This window comes from Phoenix dactylifera, chromosome 5 (assembly GCF_051530095.1).
Source record: "Phoenix dactylifera cultivar Ajwa chromosome 5, Ajwa_hap1_PhDact_Kaust_v1.1, whole genome shotgun sequence".
Classification (NCBI taxonomy): Eukaryota; Viridiplantae; Streptophyta; class Magnoliopsida; order Arecales; family Arecaceae; genus Phoenix; species Phoenix dactylifera.
The window spans coordinates 32402400-32426524 of NC_143194.1; the positions used below are offsets into that span (position 1 = coordinate 32402400).

The 24125-nt window shown below is 44.3% G+C and overlaps 1 protein-coding gene across 1 annotated transcript; it reads left to right on the forward strand.

Annotated features, from left to right (window-relative positions):
* Nucleotides 1-11589: 11589 nt before the first annotated feature.
* Nucleotides 11590-23811, forward strand: LOC103702945 (protein trichome birefringence-like 23). Its single transcript, XM_008785599.6, has 4 exons — nucleotides 11590-12179; nucleotides 13346-13432; nucleotides 14589-14866; nucleotides 22763-23811. Exons 1-4 carry the CDS (start codon nucleotides 11954-11956, stop codon nucleotides 23537-23539), a joined length of 1368 nt encoding a protein of 455 aa, XP_008783821.3. The 5' UTR covers nucleotides 11590-11953; the 3' UTR covers nucleotides 23540-23811.
* Nucleotides 23812-24125: the final 314 nt, after the last annotated feature.

Here is a 24125-nt window from a genome sequence, read left to right on the forward strand (position 1 = left end):
GATTTCTTCACTCCAATGAGGAATCATCCACAAACGAGCTTTACCCTATCTTAAAGCTCGTTTTTTATTAGAATATTGAGGGTTTTTTTGTGGGGGTACCCCCCCCTTTTTTCAAAATATCCTCAATCTATAGATTCAATGTTATGGTATTATACCCCCCTTCGGCCTCCGGCCTCGTCCCCCTCGGGGGGAGTTGTTTGTTCCGAAGTTTCTCCGATCGGAGTTGTGTCGGAGAAACTTCCTTCCCTATCCCTATAGTTTATAGTCCGTTTCCCCCCTTCGGCCTGCGGCCTCGTCCCCCTCGGGGGGATTTCCGGTGAATAAGTCTACCTAGAAGGGGGGAAGTGCTTTCTGCGCGGGTGCGTGGGAAGCACTTCATTCTTCAATTTATTCCCCTTGTGAGGGGGGGTAACTCCGGAGTGAAAGAGGTAACTACGTTACCACTTTCACGTAGGAGTGGGGGGGGGGAGTTCGCCTAAGTAGTTATATCCCCCTGAAGGGGATATAACCTTAGGCTCATCCCCTTCGGTATAACACCTTCGGTGTTATACCTACGGGGCCCTCAGATTTGAAACCCTTCGGGTTTCTAATCTTCGGCTTCGGGAAAAGAAACCCTCCGGGTTTCTTATCCCTCGTCCCTTATAACACTCCTACGTGAAAGTGGTAACTCCGTTACCTCTTTCACTCCTCTAGAATACGGAATTTCAGAATTCCGTGTTCCGTTCGCTAGGTTAGTTAGCGAGCTTCTCAGGAGACATGGCTCCTACTATACCCAGGAACCGGAAGGCAGTACTGAAGATAGAATAAGAAAAAGTACCTGAAAGTCAAAGAGGTAGGAAAGGAGCCATCGGCCATTAGTGCTCTTTTGTTGTAAGCTTTTAGGCCTTTGGTCTGTCAGTTGCTGACGCCTTCTCTTCCTTTGGTCTAACCCTGAAGCTCTCACAGCGAGATCAGAATCCGACGCTCTAACCTACCCCCGAGCCTTACTTGACTATTTAGATTATGGGCTGGATCCGCTCTGATACCATATGTAACAACCTAGGACCTCATCCAAAATAGCTAGTCGGTAGGTATCATTTGGGTTTCTTGATCCTATATAAGTACCCAAGATTTATCCAGCGAATAACCAATATGAGACTAAACACACGCCCATATGGATCGTCACACTAAAGGTGACGGCTCTTTAGAGTGAGAAACTCTGAGGAGAGAGGAAGTCTGTCAAACCCAACGGCTATCTTCGCCGGCGTCGGCGAGATCTCCGTTGTTGCCTGGTGGACGGGAGATCGAGGTGGGCCTCGCGTACTTGGCTTGGTTGTGTGCTTGCTGTTTCAGGTATCCCAATGGCCCGGAAGAAGGGGAAGCAGTCGATGGCGGGGACGACGAGCTCGGCAGGGGAGCAGGCGGCGGGGTCGTCGACGGCGGATGGCAAGGAACCATCGGGGCTGCCTGCGGTGCCGACGACGAGGACGTGGGCGGAGGTTGTAGCTCAAGGCAAAGGTACGAGCTCGGGGTGGAAAGGGGAGCGACCGGGTGGCCGTGCGCGCCCTGGACCTTGGGTTACTCATAGACTGACGGAGACGGAGGTGGCTCGTTTGAGCCACCACTTCTCGTCGATCGTCGAGCTCCCGGGGGAGCCTATCGAGGTAGCCCGCCGGGAGTGGGAAGGCCTTGCTGTGGTCGGTCGGAGCCTTGGCCGGCGGGTGCCGGTCGAGTGGGTAGCCAAAGATGTGGCTGCCCGGTTGAAGAAAACAGGGAAGGTGGTGGCGGTTACCCTGGCCGAAGACCACTTTGCTCTGTGGTTCCGGTCGCCGGAGGTCCGGGACCGCGCCCTGGTGGAGGGGCCCTGGGTGGTGGCGGGGCAAATGTTAGCCATGGAGCCGTGGACGCCGGACTTTCTACCCAGGGAGTCGCCGGTGAAAACGGTGGTTATGTGGCTACGGCTACCCGGGCTTCCTCCAGAATACTGGTCGACCTCGACCATTTTGGAGATTGCTGCCAAGGCAGGGCGGCCGTTGGCGGTGGATGGTGTCACAGAGGGGCGCCGAGCTATGGGCTTCGCGCGTGTCAAGGTGGCGATTGATGCCTCCGCTCCCCTCCTCCTAGGAATCCGGATCCTCGGGAGGACGAAGGCCCTCTGGCAGCCATTTGTATTCGAAAGCATCTCGGATCTATGCTTTCGGTGTGGTAGAATCGGACACCTTGAGCTTGGGTGCCGGTTCGGGGCTCCGGTGCCGACGGGTGCGAGCCTTCCGGGGGAGGCGGACCCCGGGCCGATCTATGGCCCGTGGTTGGTGACATCTCGCGCCCGGCAGCCGCGGGAGCAAGGGCTGCCGCAGTCGAGGAAGACGGGTGAGACCGTAGCTGGGTCGCCCCCTCCTCGGTCGCCTTCGCCGGGCGCCGAGCCCCCTGCTGGGTTGCCACCCTCTAGTCCGCCCTCGCCGGTTGCTTCGCCGGTTGCTTCGCCTATCCCTTCGGTGTCCCCGCCGGACCTGGAGGGTTGGCAAAAGCCAACCAAAATGGCCCGTCGCCATTCCCCGCCGGTTGCCTTGGACTCCGGCGGGCAGGTGGAGGGTGTCCCGGAGACGATGGGGGGAAGGATCGGGTCTGGCCAGTGTGATCAGGCCGGGCCAGGCGATCGTTTGGTGGGCCAGCACAAGGGAGCGTCCAAGAAGCGGCCCAGAAACGCTGGGCCGCTGCTGGATCTGGGTCGTTCCCTGGGCCGGGGACGGGCAGGCCACAGGGGAGCCTGCGGGGCACGTGAGCCCCGCGTGGTGCATGTGGTGAACCGCGCGACGGGTTCCCAGGCCCGTCGCGCGGCGGGTAGCGCGTGGCCCAACCTGGCTGGGCCACGCGCGGTGGACTCTGAGAAGGCCCCTGTGGGCCTTCCACTGTTCACAGTCTCTTTGGGCTCTACGGGGCCTGCCATTGGGCCCGATCTGCTGGCCGAGCGGATGGGGTCTAGCGCGCTTGGTTTCCAGTTTATGGCCCAGGTCCCCGGGGTGGCTCTGCTGTCCGAGGTCCCTACCACTCTAGGCCCTCTAGAGTTGGATGTGGGACAGGGGGAGGGTGCCTCGAGCGGGCTCGAGTTGGGCGACGCGATTATGGATAGTGGGCCCCCTGTATGTGTAGATTGTCCTATGACGGGCTCTCTGGAGGGGCAGGACGCACCCGCACTTGTGGAGCATGGGGTAGGTGACCCGTGTGGTTCTGAGGGGGCGGCTAGCTGGTCCGCAGATCACTCGACGGTTGTTCAACGGGTGAAGGCGGCAGTGCTGCGAGTCGTGTCTGGGGTTAGTGTGGATGAGGGTCAGCGGGACGATCCTTATCATGAGGTGGTGATGGACCCTGCGGCCCAGAGGGTGGATGTGCCTGTGGCCGACCTCTCGGACTTTTCCCCATGAGGATTCTTGCGTGGAATTGTAGAGGGGCGGCGAAGCCGGCCTTCATGTCATCCTTTAGGAGGCTGGTTCAGATCCATAGTCCAGAGATCTGCCTTCTCTATGAAACACGACTATCCGGTAGAGGATTGGGTCGTGTTTTGCGGCGACTTGAGGTTGACTGGGAGTCATATGTAGTTGAGTCTCGAGGGTTGTCCGGGGGCATTGTGGCTTTATGGAAGCGGGGTGTGGCCACAGTCGATGTATTCCATAACTGCTCCCAACAGGTCCTAATGATTATCTCGGAACCTAATGTTGCTCCATGGGTCTTGAGTGGTGTGTACGCTAGTACTGACCATCGGACCAGGAGGGTTTTGTGGGATGAGCTCTCCCATTTACTCGCTCAGGGTCTTCCGACAGCGATAGTGGGGGATTTCAATTGTATCCTGGAGGGGAGTGAGAAACGTGGAGGTAGGGTGTTCACTGACTCTGTGGATAGGAGGGAGTTCCGCGATTTCATCTCGCGTAATGGCCTAGTTGATCTAGGTTTCTTCGGCCCGCAATTCACTTGGTGTAACAACCAGTCCGGTCGAGCCAGGGTGTGGGAGCGGCTTGATAGGGCCGTTGCTTCCACTGACTGGCTCATTAGATTTCCTTCCTACAGGGTTAGTCACCTACCCCGGATTGCTTCGGACCATTGTCCTTTGTTGATTTCGACGGTATCGGTGTCTAGTTACCGGTGCCCCTTCCGGTTCGAGAAGGTTTGGCTGTCCCTCCCCCAATCCTGGGACATTGTCCGAGGAGCTTGGAGTCTACCAGTTCGCGGTGATGCCATGCAGAGGGTTTCACGCAAACTGGAATTGACCAAGCGACGGCTACGACGCTGGAATCGTGAGGTAGTGGGCGATATCTTCAGGAAGTTGGAGGATGTGGAGGCCGCGATTGCTGACCTCCAAAGTAGTGAAGATCAGGTGGGTGTGCTCTCCGAGGCTGATATGGTGAGCCTCCGGGGACTTCTCGCCACTCACCATTCGATCCTGCGTCAACATGAGATCTTCTGGAGACAAAAATCCAGAATTCAGTGGGTCAGAGAGGGTGATCGGAACACTAGTTTCTTTCACCGCTCTACGGTTATCAGAAGACAGAGGAATATGATCCGATCCTTGCGGGATGAGCAGGGCCACCGGGTGGAGGGGGATTCGGCCATTAGCCATATCCTGCTTGAGTTCTTTCGATCTCGTTGGACGGAGGATAGTGGGTCTGATGAAGCCGGCCAGCTCCCGAGGGCCAATTCCCAGATTGATATGACCGAGAACGCTATGTTGGTTCGACCAGTGACGGAGGGGGAGGTGCGTGAGGCTATTTGGGCTCTGGGAGAGGATAGGGCCCCTGGTCCAGATGGCTTCCCACCTTTTTTCTTCCGGAGATACTGGGGTATCGTTCGGAATGCAGTGGTGGAAGCAGTCCTGTGTTTCTTTAGTCGAGCTGGGATGCCTGACGACTGGAAGGCCACATTTGTCACGCTGATACCTAAGCGTCAGGATGCGGCCGAGCCCAGTCACTTTAGGCCGATCAGTTTGTGCACAACTTTATACAAAGTTGTGGCAAGGATACTGATGGAACGTATGAAGCCCCTCCTCTCTAGCATCATCTGTCAGGAGCAGGGTGCTTTTGTGAGAGGTAGGAGTATTTCTGATAACGTCATGGTGGCCCAAGAGATGATGTGGGATCTTCGACGGGCCTCGAAGCGGCGGAGCTTGATGGCTGTCAAGCTGGATATGGAACGAGCTTATGATAGAATTAGGTGGAGTTTTCTTAGGCTAGCTTTGGAGAGTCTGGGGTTCCATGAGACATGGATTGGGTGGGTTCTAGGGTGTGTTCGGGGACCAAGGTTTTCTATCTTGGTCAACGGCTCTCCAACCCCTTTCTTCAGTTCTACCATGGGGCTTCGGCAGGGTTGCCCGCTATCTCCATACTTGTTTATCATTTGTTCTGATGTCCTGTCTCGGTCGCTGCGGGGGGTGTGTGCCTCCGGAGTCCTGGAGGCTTATGTCCCAGCTCCAGGGGCCCCGCCTATATCACATTTACTCTTCGCCGATGACTGCCTCCTCCTGACCCGGGCTCGCGTAGCGGACGCTCGGGCTATCAGGAGGGCTTTGGCTGTCTACTGCACTATATCCGGTCAAAGAGTGAATGCCCAGAAATCCTCCATCTCCTTCAGCCCAAGTACGTCACTCCGGGTTCGACGGGGGATTCGGAGGATCCTGGAGATGCCCGAGCAGGACGGGACCTGGACCTATCTGGGTGTTCCGATCTCAGGTAGGAGATTGCGGGTTTCTGAGTGTACCGAGCTGGTGCAAAGGGTTCAGAGCAGATTAGAGGGTTGGCGGGCTGCGTCCCTATCTATGATGGGCAGAGTCACGCTGATTCGATCTGTTTTGGGGTCTATGCCCATCTACCTTATGGCAAATACGGTGGTGCCAAGGACTGTTCTAGTGAGGATTGAGCGACTCTTTCGGGGTTTCTTATGGGGCTCACTGGGTGGGGGTCGTGGGGTGCACCTGGTGGCGTGGGAGAGTATCTGCCTCCCCCTCAGAGAGGGTGGTCTTGGGGTGGTGTCTCTCATGGAGAGACGAGAGCAGCTCCTTGCCCGGCATGCCTCCCGTTTCATCCTGGAGCCGCAGGGGTTTTGGAGCCGGATCATGACTATCCGTTATGGGGGGGCAGGTCCTGGGGGCTGGGCCCGAGGAGCGCGGAGATGCTCCTTTCTATGGCGTGAGATAGCGAGGTACTTGCCATTGGTGTCTAGTCACACCCGATGGCTGATAGGTGACGGGCGTAGCATTGATGTGGCCGGGGACCCATGGGTCGATGGCCTTCCTCTGAGGCTTTGGCCGACTATGGTTAGTGTCGAGGCTGGGGAGGGTCTACGGGTCTGTGATCTCATGACTCCCGGGGCGGCTGGCTGGGATGAGATTCGGTTGGCCAGTCACTTCGGGCAGCATTTGGCGGAGCGGGTCCGCTCACTCTCTTTCCCACAGAGTGGGGGACCTGACGTATGTGTGTGGAGGTCCTCGTCCAGATCCAGGGTCAGGATGGGCGACCTCTCCCGCATCATTAGACGGGAGTATGAGCCTGGCCCAGATTGTGTCTGGATCTGGCGATTGAAGCTTCACCCGAGGGTAGCGTTGTTCCTTTGGAAGGTGGTCTGGGACCGTCTTCCTACGAGAGCTGTACTTGGAGGTCGAGGTATGAGGATCCCATTGGTGTGTGAGGATTGTGGTGTGGCCGAGACAGTGGACCATGCCCTGTTTCGGTGCTCATGGGCTAGGAGTACTTGGCGTCTGGCAGGGGTCCCACAGGAGGTATGGTACTGTAGGGACCTGTTCTTACAGGCCATGCGTCAGGGCTCGGAGTCCCCGGTGCTTCGTCAGGAGATTGTTCGAGCGAGCTGCACTGCCTACCAGATCTGGCTGGCTAGGAACGCTCGCACTTTCGGCGAACGACGTATGTCGCCGCGATTTGTGGTCGAAAAGGCACGCGTTCAGGCGGCAGAGCTGTGTTACACTATCCCTGTTGAAGGGACCTTGATAGCTCGGGACATCTGGGGTTCCCATTCTGCTTCGGCAGCCTTCCGTACGGTGTTTTTCACCTGGGAGCCCCCACCCCCGAGTTTCCTCAAGGTCAACTTTGATGGGTCTGTTCTGGATAGTGGCACACGGGGTGGCGCGGGTTTTGTTATTCGGGACCCGTCTGCCAGGGTGGTGGCTGCCGGTGGCAGTCAGTTATTTGACACTTCGGTTCCGTGTGCGGAGCTGAGAGCAGCCTGGGCGGGTATTCGCCATGCCCGGTGCGTCTTACAGGCTAGGTCCATCATACTGGAGGGTGACTCAGCCACTGTCATCAGTTGGATCCAGAGGGGTCCAAGGGGTGGTGGTAGTGATCATCCTTTGCTTCGTGACATTTGGGCTATGGCGAGGGATGGATGGGCCTTTCAGGCCAGGCATATTTACCGTGAAGGTAACGGCGCCGCGGATTGGGTAGCTGCGTATGTAGCTTGTCACTCCGGAGGCACCTTGTGGATTGATGATGGGGAGTTGCCTTTGGCACTTCGAGGTATCCTATTTTTTGACCTTATTGGGTGTATCCGTTCCCGTCGGGTATGATACCCCGTTTTAGCAAAAAAAAAAAAAAAAAAAAAAAAGGTGCTAGCTATAGAGACCAGAGAGTAGTCAAGCAAGTTTAGATGCGATGGATTCTAATGTATGAAGATATGTTGTGGAGATTATTCCGCGAATCGAATGCCATTATTTGCAAAAGGCAGGTAAAAAAATACTACGGTAAAGAAACAGAAAAATAACTCAAGACAGACGCAAGATGTTTCTTTACATTTATCTAATAAACTGGAGGAAATTGTCTTACTTCCTCCAATATCCTTCCAAAAAAAAAGGCAGACGCAAGATGTTTACATAATTCAATCAAAACAAGACCACCTTTACAGTTTGAAGACAATGAAAGAGATCCATTACAAAGCAAAACCTCAAGTTATTTTACTATTTTTTGCATTCTGGGGGAAAAAGAAAAGAAAAGAACAAGACATTCTTTATACATTCTTTCAACAAGAACAAAAGAATAAAAAATGAACATAGAAAAAGTTTTTATGTAACGGAATTTTTTATCTAAGAGGCTCTCATGCCGCCAAACATTAATGCTCGACCAATAGGCGAAAAACAGCACCAAAGCCAACAACAGAGAGCGGAAAGTATGGCTGCGGAATTTGTATTGAAAGAGAATTGAGAAAGGGGATGAAGGTGATAAAATTGCAGCCTGATTGTCATTTGAAAAGAAATAATAGCGCCACAATTGTAAAATTTGATCAAGATTGTGGCTAACAAGTCTTAGCTTGCTAGTTGAGAAACACTAGTGGTAGCATCTCTACTTCCTTTTTCTTTTTTTTCCCCTCTTTTTTTTTTTTTCTTTTTAGAGCTCTTGATCTCTTTTGTTTTAACCAGGCAATAAGAAAGTTAAACACAGTATATAATAAAAGATCATGTTTCTTGGCATCTGATTTGTTAGTCAAAATAGTTTTCTTATCCGAACTAGAAAAATAGTAAAGAAACTGGTGTCATTTGTAAAATCTTTAGATGAAACCGTGACACTACTTGCAGACTCTTGCATTCAAATTGTTCTAGTAACTTAAAAATGTGTTTTGGGGCTCAGTTGAGCCTACCTAAGTCAAGCCTGAGCTTTGGTAAAAAGCGGAGTCCAGGTGTTTTGAGCCCATGCTAATTTAGGTTTGGCAGCGGTTGAAACAAGTTGTATTCGTGTCAGATCGAGACAAAGGTAGTATGACAAAATTATCGATTTGAATCCAATGGGGGTACTAAACCAGTCAATAACTCAAGTCTACACTTTTTTATTTATTAAACGCATAGGTTAATTGAGTTGGATTATATTTCAGATGACATGGTTAGCCTATCAGCTTGATTCAATATATACAATTAAACCCATGCTGATGACTAGATTCTTAGCTGATTAGCCTATGTTCCATATGATAATTTATTAATGCAACTTTGGCTGCCACAAAAGTCAGGCCAGCTAGAAACTGGATTTTTAGATTTCGGTCCTTTAAATTACGCCACAAAAATCAGATGAACTGGCAACTATATATTTATTGCTTTTCTTCATTCAATAACATGGCTTCTTTCTGTCTATAGACCAAAACGTTACAGCGAACGAGAAATGATGCAACTAACACGAAAAAGTTTGGCTTCATGTATAATTGAACCGAGTTGTGCGTCTAGACAAAATCCGCTCGCTTTACGTAAAGGTTCTGCTGTCTTCACACAAATGCTCATGCAAATGCTTTTATCCTTTTCTTAAAGATGGGAGCGCCACGGCAACACCTTTTCGGGCTCTCCCGCTGCAAGCCCTGGGAAGAGGAGTGCCAATGCCATCAACATTGCAAATGCTTCCTATTGTGGTTCAGATTTAGCCTGAGGATGTTCACGCCGGAGGAATCGAGGGAGTTGCCAAATTATTGAAGAAGCAGGTGAGCCACTTCTCGCACGACGGTGTACCTGCACAAAGCCTCACCGGTGGTTCCAGTGAGGATCCTCCAACACTGTTACCTGTTGGAGCTATTTATAGTTTCCGTGGATGTGCCTAGGTAGCGGAGGTATGACCTGTCTTCATTATGGGAGGAGATAACTCTTAGCCAGATGGCGCGCAGTTAGAGCTTGCTTGAGGCGCATGGTGCAGACTGTTCTTGTGAACGGTAAGGCGTTGACAGTTGTAGCAGGATATGACTGGAGCAGCGTGACGTTGTCCTTGATTGCCGTTGGCCAGCAAGCAAAGCATGGCGCAGAGATATCGTAATGTACGGACATGTAGGCAGGCATGGGCGAGGCCAAGCTCGATGGGGCGTCGTATCGTATATTTGGCGAAGTCGGCTTGGCGGGTGCTGAGATCAGCTTCGCTTCCTCGATTTCGAGGTTCGCTCGATCGGGCGCCCCGAGCTCAAAAGTCGGGGCGCATTGTTAGATGGGGCGCCCTGAATTTGGCCGGGGCGTATCGTCGGATATCAAGAGCGTCCCGAGCTCGAGTCGGGGTGTAGCGGCGAATATGAAAGGCGCCTCGTGCTTGGGTCAGGGCGTATTGTCGAATACAAGGATGCCTCGAGTTCGGATCGGGACATCATCATAGATGTTAGGAGAGGTCATAGCAGGCCGTAGTAGAGGAGAGATTCAGCCAAGATCAACTGAGCCTTCAGCGAAGCCTGAGATTGGGCCAGCGCCAAGCGGGATTGTGGCCCGGCTCGATCGGTGTTGTGGCCTGCCCGACTAAAGTTGGACGATCTCTGAGCATAACGATCCATTCTGCCAATGTATGATAGTGTGCCATGGAATTGCCACCCAAATCTTATATATTTTAATGCTAAAACTAATTTATTACCTTTTCTACTTTAGAACAAAAGCATTAAATGCCATACTAACATTAGCTTTGGCATCGCATCCCCAGGAAATAAGAGCTAGCGTCCAAAACTTTGGCCACCACCTTCGGCAACGCGTTTTCAAGTACATTCCCTCTGACTGCAGATTGGTCAAAGTCGGCTCCATTTTCGCGATATTTATACTTCGTGGTTTGATCCAGCTAAACTATTTTAGAATAATTCCACTGGATGAGTTCACAAATGCAGGTAATATGAACTTAAACTAGTAGTTAACATAACCCGTTTCTACGGACAAGGTCATACTTTTATCTTGACCTGACCCACGAGGCCATTACACAGGCCAGTTTCATCAAGTCGGATCCAGTTCCGGTTGCAAGTCTATTTGGAGTATCGAGCTCATCCTACAAGCAGGAGTGACCAGCTTCAGATGCCCACCATGGAATAGAGGTTCTCTTTCCCCATAAACCTTTTACCAAAGCTAGCGGTGCCGCGGTGGTCCTTGGCCTCATCAAGCAGCTCTCGACATCAGCGTTCTGGTACTCATTCTAAAATAATCTATGTTCAGGGTGTGGCAGTAATATATATGAGAGAAAACGTTATACTGAAGGTATTCTATGATACACTCCTAGGTCACCTTCACATCTTCCTCGTATCCATCTCTGGCCGTATGCAAACAAGCTTTTGTCTTCTTGAGAGGAAAAAAAAAAAAGCTGAGTGAATCTTTAAAAGTGGGAGATAAATATTTATACAACTTCCTAAACTTAATCTTACTAAAATAAAATAAAATGAAGACTTTCATACTATTAAATTATTACTACTTTCTCATTCTTAGACCGAACACATGATTGCAGCCCAATTGCTCCTTCCCCATGAGCCATTTGTCCTTGGCTTCATCAACCAACAATAAGTATGTGCTGCATTTACTCATTCTAAAATGCCAAAACGGTAAATGCCCAAGGCATGGTAGTAATAAATCAAATGAGAACTAGGTAGGAATAAAGATATCATTTTTTACATTACAACTCTCCTTGCACCCATCTGTATGTCCAAGTTTCATAGGGACTTTTTTTTTTTATATTTTTGGTACATCGGGCAATTCACACTAGTTTTGTGCAAGTACTACCTACAGAGTCGAGCGACAAAATATTCTATAGAAAAGGAAAAATAGAAAGTTTTATAGGGAGTCACATTCATTAATCCAGAAGGTTGCCCATGGTATGCTATAAAAATGACAGAGCAAGAAGTCTCTTAACCCATTTAGCAAAAAAAAAAAAAAAAGAAGTATCTTACCCCATGAAGAAAATGTTACCGCACGGCTCTTGCCATCAGAGGAAAAACACAAAGAGGCTTGTGCTATGTTCTCCTCCTGCCATCCGCCAATAACCTCCTCGGCCTCCTCCTCTCCGCTGTTTCACTTTGTCACCCAGGGCCCCTTTCGGTCTCCATTATTTTCTCTACCAGAAAAAAAAGACGCTGCCTTGCTTGCTTTCCTTTCCTCTGTGTTTCTTCTTCTCCTCCTTTTTTTTTTTCCCCACTTCTTTCTAGTCACCCTCTCTGATTGTTTTCTTCTCCATCGATTCTTGGAGACCTCCTCCTTCTCTTCCTCTGCTCCGAGGAGTGGTAGATGGTGAAGGAGATGGGGTGGTCGGATTGGGAGCCGTGGCCCGCCCTCCACCGGAAGAGCAACCATCTCTTGGTCAAGCTCTTGGTCTCCGCCCTCTTCATGGGCATCTCCTTCCGCCTCCTCTTCTCCCATTCCACCACATTCTTGCCTGTCTCCCAGCCTCCCGCCGCCGCCGAGAGAACGGAGACGCCGGTGGTCGATGCCGGAGATAAAAAGCCAGAGAAAGGTATGTGATTTCGTCCCAGAGATCTCTATTTTCGAGTTTGGTTTTCGTGGAAACACGCAAAATCTTTAGTTCAGATAGCGTTAAGAAGGAAGCTTTTTATGGTTTTACATTGGGGTAAATCTTTTCCAGACTTTTTTTTTTCTTTCATACGATGATTTGGAGGAATCGAAGGTTTGTGTTTGGGTTTGTGTTTGGTGTTCTTGTTCTTGAAAGATCTTGATTCTTTCAAATCAGAAGATATTTGATATTTTATCTTTGTTGATTGAGAAATTGGTCGGATTTTATATTGGAATGTGTCCGATTTCAAGATCTCAGAAGCTTGGTAAAAAATCGGAAATTTTTTTCAAAAGAAAACCTTTTCCTTAAGAATTGGGGTTTTCTAGGAAAACATTTTGGAATATATTGTTCTCTGTTTGGGAGGATTGTCTCGAATGGTATGTTATTTTTCTCCGCTGTTATTGGTGATTTAGTTAATGTTTCAGAAATGGTTTAATCGTTAGACTGGGAGATCCTATCAGTTATCAGCAAAGCAATCTTTAAAGGGAAATGCTTGTGTTACAACAGTAATAAATCTGAAGAGATTCAATTCTTAAACTTTATTCTTTGTCCTGGGCCATGTAATTTTTGGCAAAGTTCTTCATCCCATCTACTAGGAAAAAAGTAGAACTTTGGAGGTTGTTGATATAATACTTAAATGAGAAAATTCCAAACAAAAGCTTAGTGTCTTGTTGTGATTTTTATTTATTAGTTTTCTAGGGAACCGGTTGGATGCCAGAAGAATGTGGAATTCTTGTTGGAAATTAAGATTATTGTTGTGAACTGCCTGATATAATGGAGCTAGAAATATTAAAATCAAGCAAGTCATGTCTGGGTGTTATTTCATGGATTCCGTAATATGGTTTGCCGGTACCAACTGTGTTCTCTTGGAATCAAGAGCTATCTATGGATATTTTTGAAAATTCTGTATTGATACTAATTACTTTGAGTTAGATCTCATAAACCAAAATTGCTGGTCTAAATTGTACCCAACATGTATCTCAGAAAATGAAAGAAATCATAGAAAATGAACATTCAAAACACTTGACATTGTTAGGAGACATACTTTTTTTTTCTTGATATCATGTATATTCTTTTCTTAATTCTTTAGATGTCTTTGCCTATTTCAGACTCTCCATCAATTGAGAAAACTGGTGCCTCAGAGCCATCTGTTTCTGAGATGGCATTAGATCTTGAAGAGCAAGTTTCTCCGAAAGGTATTGAACTTTGAAAACTTTATCTTTATAAACTTTCGAGTTATCTAAAGAGAAGAAGTCGAATTAGTGGAAAGACAATGATGAGTAAATTAATATATTAGTATCTATCCTTTTCTGGATGAGTAGGTCAATAGTTTTCACAAACCTGTAGCTGCAAATGAGCTTGTGATAGAAAGTTATTAGTACTCTAGCTTTTTTTTTTTTGACTTAGTTTGTCTCATGATGTGGGAAATCCTTGAATGTGTTTTTGATACTTCTATTCATGGTAAAACTAATAAATCTTGCAAGTTGATGAATTTGCATTTTTTAATGCTAAGAAATCTTTTTTATGGTGTTTTATATGGGAAAGTTGTTGATTTCCATATTGATAAAATGAAATAAGGTTTTTGCATGAATATTCTTAGGACAGTAAAGAAAGAGTGGAGTTGGGGCACTATTTTGAAAAGCAATATATGCAGCAGTGTATTTGTCCATATATGCATATACATCACCTGGCTGCCCCGTGTAGGGTATAGGTTGTCCTTGTATGTGGATGGGCTCCATGGCAGGCGCCCAAGTGGTCCACATATGCGGAAGCCTTGGATATGTAGTGCTCTGATCTCTCCTCCTCCAATGCCTTCTATATAGTTGTTCTTTTTTTGCCTGAAATTCCATTAAGCAATTTCTAGTTTAATATTTTTAAACATTTAAAAAAAAATACAACCTACCCAGGTGCCTGCCTGTGGAGCCGCATATTGCCTAGGTACTACACAGTATCATGGCTGCTTATAGCCACTTTTAAAACTTTGGGTTGGGTTCTATAACCATTTACTTTATACTCTCAAGTTTTATAAAAATATTTATTGTTAAATTATTCATATTTGTTATGACATAACATGCAGACTTGATTGGTTAATTTGAACATGAAGTTATTGTCCTTGCATCCTCAATGCATGTGACTAGCACTAAATCTAAAACTTCAAAAATTATTTTTTGGGATTCATGGAATATGGTTTTAGATGAATGATCCCCCCCCAACCCCCCGCCAAAAAAAAAAGTCTTAGCTTTCCCCCTGCCCCCAGAAAAAAAAAAGTCTTAGCTTTCCTTTTGCTCGTTTTATTGTTTTTCCAGCATACTGCTCTGAAAATTGATTGGATTCCACATGCATGTGATGCAGAAAAATGTGATCTTTTTACTGGGGAATGGATCCCGAATCCTTCTGGACCAGCATATAATAATGAGACCTGCCATTTCATAGAACCTCCTCAGAATTGTATGAAGAATGGGCGACCTGATAAGGGGTATCTTTATTGGAAATGGAGACCGCATGGTTGTGATTTACCTCCATTTAATGCAGAGAAATTTCTGGATTCAATGAGGAACAAAAGTTGGGCATTAATTGGTGATTCTATTCTCCGCAACCATGTCCAATCTTTGATTTGCCTTCTTTCTAAGGTGCACCTCTTGCCTTTCTGCCCAATCTTGATAAAATTTGATCTAGAATGTGATGATGAATTATGATTACCTCTTGTTGGAAGTTTGGCATGAGTATTATATAGCGTGTTATGATATAGAATAACACTCGAATCCACTTTTTTTTAAAAATAAAGTTATACAACAACTAAATTTCAGGTTGCCCGCCTTCTAACTTTCTTCAACCATGGTGAGTACTATATTACTAAAAGGAAGGTTTGTATTTTGGAATTTTCTTTTTAGGATTATGTTTGTCAGATTTCTTTTTATCCAAAATTTCCTCGCTACAATTCTCTAATTACATTAGCCAGTTTTCCCTTTCCTTTACCTTTTTGGAGCTTGTTAAAGCCGTATGTTTTATCTTTCCTTTTATCAAATAATGGGATTGTCTATGTTGGTCAGTCTATATCTTCTACATGCAACCTTCTATATACGCCCAACAGATTTCTTGTGATCCAACTCTCTTTAAGATTACGATACTGAAACCGAAATAAAACCTCCCATTGCACAAATCCTTCCATATATGACCCATTAGATTTTTTATCATAGTTTTTCCCCTATTTTTGAGCATTCTAATTCCAACAACCAATACCTTCTAAAAAAATCTTAAATTTATTTTTTTTCATAATTTTTAGATAAAAAAGGATAATATTGTTATTTTGAAATCAAGAACCTCCAAATGCACCCTTTATAAGGGGAACCCACTTGTAGGTTTCTTCCACCTACACATGATGGGGGCTTTACATCTGGCACTGGTCCGTTCGGCCAACTATTTATGAAAGTTACCAGTTCAGATAATTTCCTATCGGCTGATTACTCCAAAAACCCTTCTCACTCCTCCTTCTCCATAATTCTTCAACAAGCTATTCTGTTATTCAGTTTAAGGCAAAACCAATCTTTTAAAGCTTTAACTTTATTTAATAGCTGAGGCAATCAAAAGGTTTCCAGCATTTCAACTCAGATGAATTGCTGTTTAGCATGGAACGAGATTGTAGGTTATGATGGAGTCTCCTTCAGTGACTCATAATTCCAAGAGCTTTGGAGCCCTTTTAATTGCATTAACCACCAGTTGTGTTTTGTAGTGATGGAGGGCTATTTTTCATCTCGACTTCAATTGCTTATGCTTCTTGCTGAACTAGAGATGTTGCATCTCATAGGAGCATCTTGCATAAGATTCTCGCTACACAGTGGTTGCCATTTAGTCACAAGTTCGGTAATGCCTGCAAGAGCCTCCTTGGGATCAAAGTCAGTTAGATTAAGGGTCCTCATGTTCCTACAACAGAGAATTCCATTGTCAGCAAGATAGGAAAAATCTGTTGAGGGGTCACAAACTTGCTAACATCCTAAAGAAGAGCCGTCCCACAAGGCAATTGCACCATCTGTGTCATGGGTCATACCTCGAGCAGTTTGTAGTCCCACAGTATTGCCAAGTGCCCCAAGGGCATCAAGTTTGGGCTTCACATGGATGTCATTCTTCACAAGCAATTGCTCTAGTGATGGAGGAGAGGAGTGAATAGAACCCTAAGAGCAAGGGCGGCCCAATACATTTGGAGGCCTAAAGCGGATTCAGTGAATGAGGCTTTTTTTTTTAATAATAAATTTTTTTAATAAGTATAAAATACTTAAAAAAAAGATATGAAAATAGGTAGCCATCAAGCACATTATTTCAACAAAAATGCATGTATGCAACAAAGACAGATTACAAAGCCTTTCCAGTTTAATATAATTTTTGAATGAAAGCACGGAAAAGTAATTATGCTTAACGAAGGGCCCATAAAACTGATTAAATAACTGAGATAATGCTTCACAGTACTGTTTACCATGTCAAGCAAGAGCAGAGTAGGAAAAGGTTATCCCATGGCACTTCATGGTCAAGGTGAAGAAAAGAATTTGTCCAGAAAGGAACCTCTCTATGGGAGAAAGTAGGGGCATTATGGGAAATTCACTCTATCTAATTAATAAAAGTCCCATCCCACCATCTCCCCTTCAAGTGAGTACCCAAGCAGCCACTGCAACATCACAGCACAGCAGCCATTCAACCCCCCCTCCCTCCTTTCTTTCTCTACCCTCCAAGAAGTCCATCTCCAATCCCCCTATCTTTCTTCCTGATGGCCCAGCTAGATCGGGAGTAATGTGAGGGAAGGAAAACCAAGACCAAAACCAAAAAAAGAGAAGGGATGAAAGATAAGAGTGGCTTCAGACGTGTATCAAGCCAACCAAATCCCTCCTCTCTCTCTCTCTCCAGTCTCCACCCAAAACAAAACTACTGTCCCCAACTTCCCAAATTGCCCCTCTGCAGGCCAGGAAACTCTCCACCTCCCTTCCATCAAGGGGGAAGACTCGTAGCCAGCTCCTGTTCCCATTTTATATGGGGCCTTTGCTTCCTTTTGGTCAGCCTCTCGGAGGCCTTCCATTGGCGGTCGCCTAGGGCTCGGGCCGGCCCTGCCTAAGAGACATCATGGAGGCCTCATATATGCTGTTGAGAATTCAATTATTTCTCTTTGCGATAGATGGAAGGCAGGACCGTTGTTTCATGAGGGGGGCTATGGGGCTGCGGTAGATGAATAGATCCATTGACATGCTCTTGTGGTGCACATACCTTACTTTAGGCTTGGATCATCTGACTCATGGCACCATCCTGAAGTGAAAGACGGAGGCTTTGACAATGGTAGGAGACGATAAGCTAGAGAGAATTCAGACAAGAACTGTATTTAGGATTAAACGGCTTGCAACTTGTTGGAACCTATCTGAACCGGTTACTCTTCATCAATTGGAACGGTTGACCAGGTCAACACCAGTTGTAAAAGTGCACTGCATGTAGGTTGAGAAGGCCTGCTTGCATGTATAGTTTTAGCACACTATTCTTCACGTCTGTTTGCATATGATGTAATTCACAACATATAGAAGAATAAAAAGGTTAAAAAATAATTATAATTTTATATTTCTTTATGTATTTTTTTCAGATGTGCATGAGTTTAATATAGTAAATAAATTTATGATCTCTAGTAGCATGGACCGAGCTTTCTTCAACCTTTATGCTCCAGAAGTGGGGACTGATCAGATATTTTGACATGCAGGAATTTAGCAGATAACTTATAAATTTTAACATGTTTTATGTGTATATCACAATGTGTTTTTATATATTAGGAATTCACTGATAGCTTTGCTCTCTTTTAACAAAATGAATGTGCTCTTTTTTAGAGTTATTTTCTCATATTATATCATTTATGTATTTTTTGAGAAGCATATAAGGTTCTGTTTTTTGTATCTTTTGATTTTCTCAATTTGCCCATGCAGATGGTGGCATAGAAAACAAAAGCTCAAACCATGGTATACATTAACTGATTATGGTGTGTCTTGGTCATTGTTAGAATCGTCCATATCTCTACATGGATCATCTTTTATTTATTAGAATATAATCAGAAGTGTAGCAGGTCCAAATCTGTCTATTGTTACCTGGATTTTGTTTTAAAAATTCAAGTTGGGCTGGAAATGTAGGTAATTTTAGTGTATTTTTAGGTAGAGTAATTCTTTTTTTTTTCAAGAGACCTAACTTTATTAAAACGAAGGATTAAGGTATTGACAGTACCAACACATCTTGTTTGTACCATATCATTCTCTAGAGAACAATACCTGGGATAGGTGTGGGACATCGTGCACCCATCCCACTTAAAATTGGTTGGAACATGTCTGAACCAAGGTCAATTTGGTTGGTACCTGCTGAGACTCAACTTGGTCACTTTGTTTTGAGAAAAAGTGAGATTGCCCTCCCTAGAACTCTCTTTTGTCATCATTCATGGGAGGGCCTCAGGCTCAGAGTGTATGTGTGTGTGTGTGTGTGTGTGTGAGAGAGAGAGAGAGAGAGAGAGAGAGAGAGAGAGAGAGAGAGAGAGAGAGAGAGAAAGCGAGGTGTAGCCTAGAGTTGCCCTGTCCTCACTGAGATCCAGCATCCTTGACATCAAATACTTCATACATCTAATAAGGTCCTGCACTCCCTTTTACCCAACTTGACCAAAAACAAGAAGGGGAACTATACCAAAATTTTCCTGTTTGGCATGAATTCAGATATGTTATAGGGTGGGGATCAGTATACAAAATTATGTTTTTCAATGCATTATAGAATAATTCAATTATTTAAATAATATAAATATAATTTTGGGAAGGAAAAAAATATAACATGTTTGCATTATTAGTATGCATATGCTACTAAACTGTTACATGATTTGGATGAATTTTGGTCATGCTCGAGAGCACCTTGATGCACACCAAAAATTGACATCAATTTAAAATATCCCAAATCAAAAGGCTTTTAATTTTTGTTCAAAGAACCAGGTGTTAGTACTATTACCATCACCATGCACCTTACCATCGACTCAAAAACCATGTTTAAGGATTTTGTAAATATTTAAATGTTCATAAAAATTTATTTAAGATAACAAAAGTTTTAAAAAACAAGAAAAAAGCATTCCGGTGTAGCGCCGTACCGTCTTAAGAGTTGGGACGGTAGCATCCTGGTACATTACTGATTGGGGACCAAACCAGTGTGGTGGTGGGCACCAGGATTTATACCCTTGATTAAAACATGCCATTATTGGCAGATGTCTGCATGTTTTATAGCTATCTTCATGCCCTTCAGTTTATCTCATATAGTCCCTTTTGTCTCAGTGTCTTGTGGCACCAGAAATTGGTCGAAGGCATGGTGATTTGACAAGAGACATATATATGATTGCATAATTGAAGATAAATATCAACTCTTATTTAGTAATCTGCTGTTGTAAAATATTTTTCTGAAATGTGATTTTACTATGCATAGGAACTTTTTGTAACACTGTTCTTTTCAACTGGAGAGGTGAATCACCATTATCCCTCTCTCCTTCTACTTAGACATTACCAATCAAAATTGTGTGAATACCTGTTTTCTTGTTTTTATCATTATACGATGAAGACCTTTCTCTTTGGTTTAGAGCTTTCGGTTTGCCACCATGTTTAATCTAAATGACCTAAATAAAGAGATGAAGTATTGCCATTCATGATGCACAAATTTAGTCAGTTTTAAGTTTTAACAGTAGGGAGTGTGCGTTATAAGTTCAAGTTTCAAAACTCAGTGCATCCTCTTATTTTGTCAAGCTTGTTGTTGAACTAAAAAAAAAGAATGCAAGTATTAACAGCTTTTGATTAGTAGTTATATATTGATAGCGATATTGATGCTCTACTATTTGAAGAAGAGCTAAAGATTGAAGACAAGTTTATCAATTAAAAGCTTGTTAAATCATGTTGAAAAAAAATCAAGGTGAAGAAGCTTTTGAACGTTTGAGTGAAGAAAAACATTGCGACTGCATGAGCAGAATTCAGCCTTGAGCCGTGACATTGTGTCTGACAAACCTAGGATCCCCAATAATAGTCACATTAAATGGACAATGATCTCTAACAAGTCTACATGATGAAATCATAGTCAAATATCACAGTTAATAGAGGAAGCATGGAAGTTGATGGTGTTCTTTTTTATAGATGGACAATCCTTGCAAATTTGAAGGTACTGATAGATGTATTTGAATTGTGGAAACATAATATGCTTTCCAATTCTAGGCTTGCTGTTATAGGATCAGGGTATATGGTCAATCTTTGTACTAACTCTCACTAATTTTTAGGTTACATATAAAGTTGTTCTTCAGTTCATTGAAGGCTTGTGTGTTAATACGTCATGGCTGTGAGGACCTGTATGGGTGGTTTAGCCCTACATCAGTTATGCACTACTTATACAAGGACAAAGAATCCAAATAACACCTTTCAGCTAACATTTTTTGGTGAGGTCCTAGGTCATTATCAATGGTATGAGAGCAGACCTCACCCATGATCCATATGGACTAGGAGACACTGTAGTTCAAGCCCTTTTGGGACTGACCATAGGCCGATTATAGTGTTTGTGGTTAGATTTGATTGGATTTGGAGCAGACTTTTAGCTTGGGATGCCATGGCTTAAACAAGGAGAGTATGTGAGGATATGTACAGGTGTGTGTTTAGTCCCACATCAGTTATGCACTGCAAAGATCTTGAGTACTTATAGAGCCAATGAATCCACATAGCACCTTCTTACTAGTCTTTTTGGATGAGATCCTAGGTTATTACAAGGACTGATTGATCACCTCTATAATCACGACATTATTTTTTCATTATCCCTAAATGGTGCCTGAGAATCCAGTCATGAGGGTTGTTTATCATTCAGCTTCAATTTAAAACATCACCCTATTTGTTACTATCTACTCAACCTTTGCAGCCAGTACCCTTCAGAAACCTAGCATTTATCAAGATATCTTCTGTTCTTTACTGCTCCACTTGAACATGAAGTAAATTTTTTTCTTCCTTTTATTTGGTGGAGTTCCTTTGGGTTTTGAATGATCCAACTAAAGAAAACTGCAGGAAGTCCCTTCTGTCTATTATTCAAGATCTTCCTTAACCACCCACCCTCCCCCCAAACCACAGGAGTCTTTTTGTTATGATTATTTTTATGACATATTGGTTCTGCTTGTTGTGTTATCGTGCATGTCTTGTTGCCTCAAAACAGGGGCATTGCCCCCTCTGTATATTTGTATTGAAACACTGAATTTAGTGTAAAATTGGTTACTTCTATGCATTCGTTGGTAGCATCTGCTGATGCTGCTTGTTATGTCATCTTGGGTATCTTGTAATGTCTTGATGTTGCACCGTAATATAAAAAGTTGACTAATCTGGCTTATGTTAAACTTGATAATATGAAATGGTTGTGCTGTCCTCGAACATGCTCTATTTTTGTATCTAAACACTACAGGCCTGTTTGTCATTGCTGTTATTTTTTATGTTTTTACTAAAATATCACATAGAGATTTTAATGTTGAAGATAGCATTTTCTCAAAGTTCTGCTATTACTTGCTTTTATTTTTGCTTTTTTGGAAGGCTTTGCTTCCAAAAACTCAAAAGATTTTACAAACAAGTTTGAAAAACAAAAGTGTTTCATCATACATGTTGTTCATTCTAGTCTATTTTTCTTCTTGGGTTTTTGAGAATAAAACCTGAAAATAGAAGCAATGCCAAGCAGGCCCTTAAATTTTAATGTCAAAATGGATATCACTATTCATTCATCTGTATTGTTTTCTCTTCAATGCATTATAGTTTCTACAATATGAATATGTTAGACAAATTGACTTTATGGCAATGCTTTATGATCTTATACTCTCTTTTCCTCCTAGTTTTTATGAGTTTGTTATAGTTTTGGAATTGTGTTTCAACATTATTCTTTGGCTTATAATTTTGTACCTTAACTATGAATATGTCATATTCTCGTTGTCTTGACTCTTTCCAAGTCTACAAAAACCTTGGATGTTTTCTTTTTTAGCTGTTTAGTTTAAATTTTTCAACTTAGAAAGTTGTTCTCCCTATCTCCCAGCTTGCCTTCTAGTTTTATGGCAGACCTTCTCTTGTTCAAAGATGTAGCACAATGAATTTGTCACTGCCAGGGATGGCCGTTCTTGCCATCTCTCTTCTCTTCGTTTCTTTAATGAAGTGGGTGCGGGTTTACTTCTCGTCAGAAAATAGGGAACTTAAACACCAGTTTAAAAGGTCATGTTGGAAATTTAGCCACATATAAAACATCATCAAAATAATGAATCCTGTGTTTATCTTTCATACCAATCCCATGTCTAGGGGTATATCTTGTAGTCAATGGTTGTGTATAAAATGCAAGGTCCCAAGCAACTTTGTTTATTGAAAAAAGCCCTAATATTTATCAAAGGAAATTATATTTCAACTTCTGAATTTATGGAGGTGGTCCTTGTATATATACAATTCCTCGTTGTTCCCCTCCAAGATTCTGAATAAGCAAGCTAAGATTTTTGTGTACTTCAGGCAGAAGAAGCTGTTGAGGTCTACCATGATGATACTTACAAATCCAGAAGATGGCACTTCCCCTCCCACAACTTTACTCTCTCACTCATTTGGTCTCCGTTCCTAGTTAAAGCTGAAATTTTCGAAAATGATGATGGTGAGTCAAAATCTGAAATCCAGCTCCATCTTGATGTCCTTGATACAAATTGGACAGATCAATACTATAGCTTTGACTACATTGTCATGTCTGCTGGGCAATGGTTCCTGAAAACTGCGATTTACCGGGAGAACAATGTGGTCGTCGGTTGCCACTACTGTCCTGGGAAGAACTTAACAGAACTTGGGGTTGATCATGCTTACCACAAAACCCTTCAGTTGGTTTTCCGCTTCATCACCACTTCTGATCACAAGCCCTTCGTTCTTTATAGGACATGGACACCAGATCACTTCGAAAATGGGGAGTGGTTTAATGGTGGGACCTGCAGCCGGAAAGAACCGTATAAGTTAGGAGAATACAATGGCAAAGGTATGGATCATTTGATGCGAGACATTGAGTTTGAGGAGTTTGACAGGACAGTGGTGCTCGATGGACCAGGTAGTGGAGCACGCCTGAAACTTCTGGACACTTACCAGCTTTCATTGCTAAGACCAGACGGGCATTCAGGTCCTTACAGGACATTCCATCCATTTGACAAGGATAAAAATGCAGTAGTACAGAATGACTGCCTCCATTGGTGCTTGCCCGGTCCTGTGGATGCCTGGAATGATTTAATAATGGAGATGGTGCTGAATGAGTGAAATCCGAGGTTTGGGTTGTAAAGATTAGGTCCCTTTTTTTTTGTACTCAGTATCTGCTGAGTCCAAGTTACAGAGAGCAAAAGGCAGGCATCCACAAATTGCTGTGCTGGAGGACTGTGCTTGTAATTTTGTTTGATCTGTTATTGATTAGTATAGTGTTTTCATGGATATAGCTGTAACTGAACGTAAGCTTGTAAGCTGCCAGTGGTCTATTCTGTTGACTCAAATGTTCTGACGTGATTTAGTTGTTAAAAGGATGCATTCTTGTTTAATTCTTGCTGATTTACATTTGTTCCCTCTTTTCCTTTATGATTTTCCTTGGGAAATTAATTACCATCATCAGTAAGCCATCATAGGATTCCATATGATTGTATCTTTAGCGGTTATGGACAAGCTTTACATGGGCCCGGTTCCTCATCTTCTTCGTGGAGCAAAAGAAGCTGTGAATTCCTTGGTAATTGGTCAATGATTGGCGCAAGGATTCTTAAGTAAGATGAGCAAAGAAACATGTAATTTGCTTTAGTTCGAGGATTTCTATAGTTCTAATGATTTGATTTTACACTTCTCTTTTTTGTGTTACAGTAAT